Source organism: Rhinoderma darwinii, chromosome 1 (assembly GCF_050947455.1).
Source record: "Rhinoderma darwinii isolate aRhiDar2 chromosome 1, aRhiDar2.hap1, whole genome shotgun sequence".
Taxonomy (NCBI): Eukaryota; Metazoa; Chordata; class Amphibia; order Anura; family Rhinodermatidae; genus Rhinoderma; species Rhinoderma darwinii.
This window is the reverse complement of record NC_134687.1, coordinates 540,017,799-540,024,709: the sequence shown is the minus strand read 5'-3', so window position 1 is coordinate 540,024,709 and position 6,911 is coordinate 540,017,799. Positions and strand designations below refer to the sequence as shown.

Below are 6,911 nucleotides of genomic sequence, written 5' to 3'. Positions count from 1 at the left end.
AATTTCCATATTTAGAGCTTAATATGGATAGGTTTACCAATTTTTTTCCGTAACCGTTTAATGTGGAGTTACGAGCGCCGAAGCTGTATACGTCACCATCTCCTGAGTATATATGCCAAGACTCGTGATGGTACATCGCGCAGGTAGCGAGGAAAATCCTCGTTAGCGACGCCTGTTTCTGCACACGGCTTCAATTTATGTTTAGGAAAAAAATTAATATCTTAAAAACGAACTGTTCCATATATCTAATATTTGTTAGACATGTAGCCATGGACACTCTCACCTAGCCTAAAAATATTCAGGGTTCTGTGACGCGCGCTTGGACCACAAAAGCCTTGTGAGCGACGGCTATTTTTACACACGCTTACAATTTAGTTCTAATGAAAAACTCAGCCAGTTACGCTGTTTACATAACTCACGAACATATAACGTTTTTCATGATCGCAAAACATCTCGCTCAGCGGCAACACACAGTTTTTATGAAGATTAAAAAACATATACATTTATTGAATACATCCAAACATCCCAGAACCCAACAAATAAAACTGCTATTGTTCTCTGTGCATTTTAATGTCCATTAAAAGTCCATGTTTTTAAGATTCTTATTTCTTCTTCTATTGGTCTAAAATATATTTTGCGCTGGGACGTTTTTTCCCCAGAGCTGATGTCCTAAAGTCCTCTTTATTTTGTCTTCTTCCGGCCGGTGGTTTTGAAGCAATCCTATGATTGAAAGATCATAGATTATTAATAATTAGTATCTCATTCTTACTTTACTAACGGTCCTAATTGTATTCATTAATCCTCTAGAATTTTATGAATATAACTCTAATCTTTATTTATTTTTTATTAAACAGGCAAACCAGGACCCCAATGACCTCTACTATAAGACAGAGTTGATGATTGTGAACCCACGACCACTGAGGAACCCAAAGAGGTTTTCCATGCATTTTCCAGCACATATCAGCTCAGAAACATCATGATAGTGAATTGCAAGGCCTTTAGATGCTACATTTGCCAAGTTGTTCCTAGCAATAGCAAGGGTAGCCTTTATATCCTCATCGCTGCTGTGCTTCATGCATTTTTTGTGCAGGTTCCCAGCATCAACTCTGTCTTATAGCAGATGGGGCAGGTCATTGTGGTCCATTGCCTGTTTAAGAAAAAATAATGAAAGATTATAGTTACATTAATAACATTGAAGAAGATTAATGCATATCGTTAGGACCGTTAGTAAACTAAGAATGAGACATGCTACGCTGCTTCTGTAACTGCCATTCACTACTATTGGAGTCACGGAAACAGCGTAGCTCATTAAATAAAAAAAATATATATCAATTTATTGAATACATCCAAACATCCCAGAACCCAACAAATAAAAGTGCTTTTGTTCCCTGTGCATTTTAATGTCCATTAAAAGTCCATAATTTTTAAGCTTCTTATTTCTTCTTCCATTGGTCCAAAATGTCTTTTACTCTTGGATGGTTTTTTCCCCAGAGCTGATGTCCTAAAGTCCTCTTTATTTTGTCTTCTTCCGGCAGGTGGTCTTGAAGCAATCCTATAATTAAAAGATCATAGATTATTAATAATTAGTTTCTCATAATTAGTTTACTAATGGTCCTGATAATATGCATTAATCCTCTACAATGTTATTAATATAACTCTCATCTTTATTTATTTTTTCTTAATCAGACAAAACAGGACCCCAATGACCTCTGCTATAAGACATAGTTAATGATTCTGAACCCACGACCACTGAGGAACCCAAAGAGGTTTTAATATATATATATATATATATATATATATATATATGTAAAGGAAATTAACTATCGATGCGCCTGAGCAGAACAACAGGGACTCTTTTGATTGCAGATAGTGATGTATCCCTCGACGTCACGTCAGCCCTTTGATAAAAGAAGAAAATAAATACTGATGTTAAAACAAAATGTGAGACATACAGTTTAATAAGCATATTAGTTTACAAAGTAAGGTCAATAAATGTATTTTATTATTACCCAGAGGAGCTCCCTTCCCCTCTCTGCCTCTGTGCCCTGGACCGTGTTCGGATGAACAATGAGGATGGTACTTGTGCTCTGAAAAAATAACCAAACATTAGTATATCAATTGATAAGTCTAACACAACTGAACTGAGGACATTTATAATAAAACTGAGAGTTTATCTACCTTGAAGTCCAATCATCATCATCATCATCATCATCATGATCAGCCAAGCTTTCTTTTTCTCCTCGGTCAGTTGATTCACTCCAGTCCTCTTTGGCACTGTAATCTTGTTCCTGGGCTTCTTCGTGGGATGTGATATCTTCTCTTTGGATTCCCTGGCCTCCTTCCTGAATGTTCTCTTGTCTATAGGGTAGACATAGAAAAAATAAAGCATTAAACTTCTAAAACAAATCATGTAATATTATACAGTATATATTATTTCCCACAATAAATTACCTTGAAGTGCTGGCTTGGGGCTGCTCACCACCGGCTTGCATTACCAGCATATAACCATGGCATATGTCCGTCAGTGTCTTCTCACGATAGTTTCTTTCCGCTGTCATGTTGGTGTGTGCCAAATATTTGGCAAAAAGACACTTTTCAGAGTCAGAAAAATTAGGGAGAGTCCAAGTTTCGCAAATCCTCCTGACAAGCTGACTGGTGATGTTGGGTAGTTTATATCTAGAAAGGAAAATAGAAAAACATAATACATACACAGCACTTAGAATTGAATAAAGACAGGTGACTTTTAAGAATCTTACTTTGTGTGGTACCGCAGGATGTCATTGGAAACATTATAAATCTCCTTTCCAGATGTAGAGAGGAAAAATACTTCTGTTGGCATGTTGTTCTTTAGCAGCATTGGTCTTACTATCTCAAAGTAGACATTAAACCACTAGGGGAGGGATACAAATAAAGAGATTATTGAAAAGCATCTTTACAACTCCATAAAGTAAGTAGGAGCCTTATAGAAACTTACCATTTCTTCCTCCTTTGTTAGCACATAGGTTGCCACTTGGTGTGTAGAGGTCTTGTGTAACTTGACCCCAACAACTACCAGGTCTAAACCCAAATATCTGTGAGTGATCCTCTCATTCCACTCTGAAACCTATGAGTCAAAAGGAAAAAGTATGAGGGACAATGTACTTGCCACTGTATTGTGTTAGCCCAACCCTACGCCAAGCCACTTGTGTTTTGTTTTTTTTCTATACATATGCCAGTCTTTTGTTTCAGCATAATTTCTATCTCTAGCCAGGTGTAAGGTTTTTACATAGATTATTCACTCTGTTCTTGCAGACAAATATCCGACTTTAATAAGCTAACATTAACCTTATGCAGGCTTCACACCATTATCGGCCTTCAGGGCTCCCCTACACTATTAAAAGTATTTAACTGCAGCCATAAGGCCTCCAGACACTTCTCTAAAAAGCACCCCACAGCATAACCATAACAGGGTAGGAAAACAAAATGACGCAGAAAAACAGAGGAGGAGAAAGCTACTTACAGTCATATGTCTGACAACACCTGGCCGTTGGAGATGCCTCAAAATAAGCAGGGCCTCAAGATAATAAATAATTTCAAGTTGAGTGTCTCGCTTCATGTGTCTGTCTTTTGCAGCTTTGAGGCATTTCAGGAAGGTTGGCTTTGCCACAACTAAAAGCCTCTGACATTCCGGGGGTGTTTTCATAGAATTTGTCAATGACTTGTATCTAAACACAAAGTAAAGAGAAATAATTTTATTGTATATACACAAGTAATAAAGAGTAGTAGCAATATCTAAAATAAATATATACCTATTTGAGGTTTCATACTTTGTCTAAGGATACATTTGAGTTCATAACTCACCGTTTGCTGACAACTTCTCTTGAAATTCCCTTAGATAGCCTCTTTTGAATGTCCTCTGTAACATCCATAAAGAAGTTGCAGGACTTAAACAGCCTTGGTCTTTCTGCAGAGAGATTGGTCGCTCTCAGCTGATACGTCATGAACCTCCTGATATGTTTTAGGTAATTAAAGACAGTCTGGTTTGCAAGCTTCAGGTCACGCAGCTTTGTAAAAAAGGAGTTAACCTTCTCAATGTTGCTGACAAAGTCCAGATTGGGACGCTGCGGGTTCATGTAATAAAGGAACCTTGCCAAATTTTCAACCTCCTGCTTGTAGTTGGGCACATCCAATGTGTGCTGCAAATAGTAGGCAAAGCCCTTCAGTATTGGTTCGTCCAATGAATGTCGCTTGTATAGTCCAGCAGCCTTCATCTTCTGTCTTGTGACCACCGTCCATTTTGTCTGTAGGATTCTGTAATTTTGGAGAAAAGTGCAAGACATCAGATTTGACACATTTGACAGCCACAGAGAATACGTAAGGATTATCTATGTACACTGACCTCTGTGTCCTGTCATCAAAGTTTCCTGTAGTTCCGCTTTCTTGATTGGATTCTTCCTCAGACTCTAGTTGAAGCTGAAAGTCTCTATCACTTTCCTCCTCTGCGCTGTCATCTTCATGTGCTCTTCTGCCTTCTTCATTGTGTTGGTCTTCCCTCGGGTCTTCAGGCTGTGCAAGGAATGGTGTGTCTGTAACTTCTTCCTCAGGATCTGCAGGGATCAGTGTGACCTCCATTTCCTCATCAGGGACTGGTATGGCTGCAATATCCTCTACAGCCGCTGTGTGATGTGGCACAGTAAGGGCAGTTGATGCAGAGGTTGATGGTCTTCCATATTGTACATTGCTGTAAAATATAAAAAGCAACGTGAGTATAAGTGTAAACACTCGAGAGCTATGAGACATAAGCAGACAGGGGTGACACATACCTGGCCACAGTTGGTTTGTTAATGATCAAAAAGCCCCTGTCCTCGAGGAAGGGGACAACGTTTTCCAATGAGCCAAGAGAGATGATCTCTTGGTAACTGATTGCAGTGCCCTTAGATGCAATTTTCACCAGGGTTTTCCTGGCCAATGCCACAGTGGCTTTTATCTCCTCATCGCTGCTGAACCTCATACACTTTCTCCTCAGATGTGTAGAGAATAATGTCTGTGTACGGTAACATACTGGGCATGTCATAGGAGTTCTGTTTTGCCTGTTGAAAGACATGAGGTTTTGGATTTAAAAATGTCCTAAGTAATATAGCTTAGTTTGAAATATACCCAAACTGCAATCTCAAAAATAGTCACAAGATGTCCCACTACATGCATACTGATTTGTTTCAGGCAGGCTAACTGAACAATGCCTGGGTTTTAATACCACGCCCTACTGAAACAGGAGGCCTCTACGCTACCACATGGCTTCTCATAGTAACCTCTCTATGTTATAGGCAGTCTACAACATGTATTTTATACAAAAATGGCTATGTATTTTAGGGTATATCCTAGAGGTCAATAAACACATGAACTTGTACTTTTGCTGCAGATTACATGCTTGTAACTCAACTACCTGAACAATGCCTGGGCTTGTACAATGTGGCCTACTGAAAATAAAATGGCACCTCTTCCCTAGCCCATGGCTCACCATGATTTCACTATACAATTTGCCTGAACTGAACATTAATGATGAACATAAATATACGTTAATAAACATATTTACTTACAATTTGGCTGCAGACTCCATTCCTGTAACTAGAACTTGTTGTCCTAAAGATGTATATTTGAGTCAAAAAAACAATAAATCTTTTAGAAGCAGTATCCAAAAGGCAGATGATGTAGGTATCCAGGTACAATGTCTCAAGTGAATAAGGTGAATAGCAAAAAAATAATGCAATCCAAGAAGGAGATCAGTCAATAGCTTTCAAGAAAACTTCCAAACTGACTGAAAATGCCTCAGTGTTTTAAACTGTTTTATAGTGTGAGGTTGATGCTTTGTAAGAAGATCCTCTTACACAAACAACAAACAGAGCCTGTGATAGGAGAGTTTGAATGATGCACAAAAGCTTATCTGCCTTTTTAGTGGCTGAGGAGAATAACAGAGATAAAACTACAGACTCATGCTGAAAACCTGATAATACAATTGTTTGAATACAATAGGACATTTACATTTATTAAATTTGATATTTACTATCATTTCTATTTCATATACACTATATCTATTTCATATACACCTATTAAATGTAATATTTATTATCGTTTCTAAGCTGTCCTTTACAACACGTTTTTTGCTACTGTTTTTATAGAAACTAGATAGGTATGTGGCATAGTGTTAAAATACATTAGAGTATGTACATTTTAATATGGTGCCCCCATAGCTGCACCATACAGTGTAATGCTCCCACAGTTGCACCATACAGTATAATGCCCCCCATAGCTGCACCATACTGTATAATGGCCGGATCATGACACGGATTTGAAACAGAACCGTGTGTCCGATGGACGTGAGCTAGGCGTCCATTCGTTCACCTTGCAGAGCCGAACAATATGACACCTGACTCTGTCGTCTTTTCTAAAAGGGTACCCCTCTTTTGCCCAATAAACATGGTGGAATTTCCTTATTAATTTATTTTTATTACAATAATTATTGTAATAATAATGTTGTTATATTGTATAATATGTAAATATGGTTTATGCCTATGCTTAACTTTAAAGTGTAGCTAAATGTTTGGCAAACTTCTGACATGTCAAAGTGACATGTCAGAAGTTTGGATTGGTGGGGGTCTGAACACTGAGACCCCCACCAATCGCTAGAACAAAGCTGCTGAGCGTTCACACGAGTGCTTCAGCTGTTTTGTTTTAGCGATTGGTGGGGATCTCAGTGCTCGGACCCCCACCAATCCAAACTTCTGACATGTCACTGTGACATGTCAGAAGTTTGTCAAACATTTAGCTACACTTTATTTTTGTGTTCTGTATTAATAAAGTTGTTATGTTGTATTATATGTAAAGTTGTTTTCGGCCTATTCTTACAGTGTACCTAAACGTTTATCAAACTTCTG

At 38.1% G+C, this 6,911-nt stretch overlaps 1 protein-coding gene across 1 annotated transcript; it reads right to left on the bottom strand.

Annotated features, from left to right (window-relative positions):
* Positions 1-1,433: 1,433 nt before the first annotated feature.
* On the bottom strand, positions 1,434-5,194 carry LOC142659542 (uncharacterized). Its single transcript, XM_075835780.1, has 11 exons — positions 4,803-5,194; positions 4,379-4,720; positions 3,841-4,290; positions 3,500-3,704; positions 2,975-3,103; positions 2,757-2,890; positions 2,452-2,676; positions 2,179-2,358; positions 2,010-2,087; positions 1,822-1,898; positions 1,434-1,552 (listed from the first exon to the last, which is right to left on the bottom strand). The coding sequence occupies exons 1-11, from the start codon at positions 5,081-5,083 to the stop codon at positions 1,434-1,436; spliced, it is 2,220 nt and encodes a 739-aa protein (XP_075691895.1). The 5' UTR covers positions 5,084-5,194.
* Between the last annotated feature and the right edge of the window lie 1,717 nt (positions 5,195-6,911).

Coding starts and splice junctions, on each gene's coding strand:
- LOC142659542 (XM_075835780.1), bottom strand. CDS start 5,083: ATGTCTTTCAACAGGCAAAACAGAACTCCTATGACATGCCCAGTATGT. Junction 2,088..2,178: donor GATGATGATTGGACTTCAAG/GTAGATAAACTC, acceptor TTATTTTTTCAG/AGCACAAGTACCATCCTCAT. Junction 1,553..1,821: donor TCTGCTCAGGCGCATCGATA/GTTAATTTCCTT, acceptor TTTTAATTATAG/GATTGCTTCAAGACCACCTG.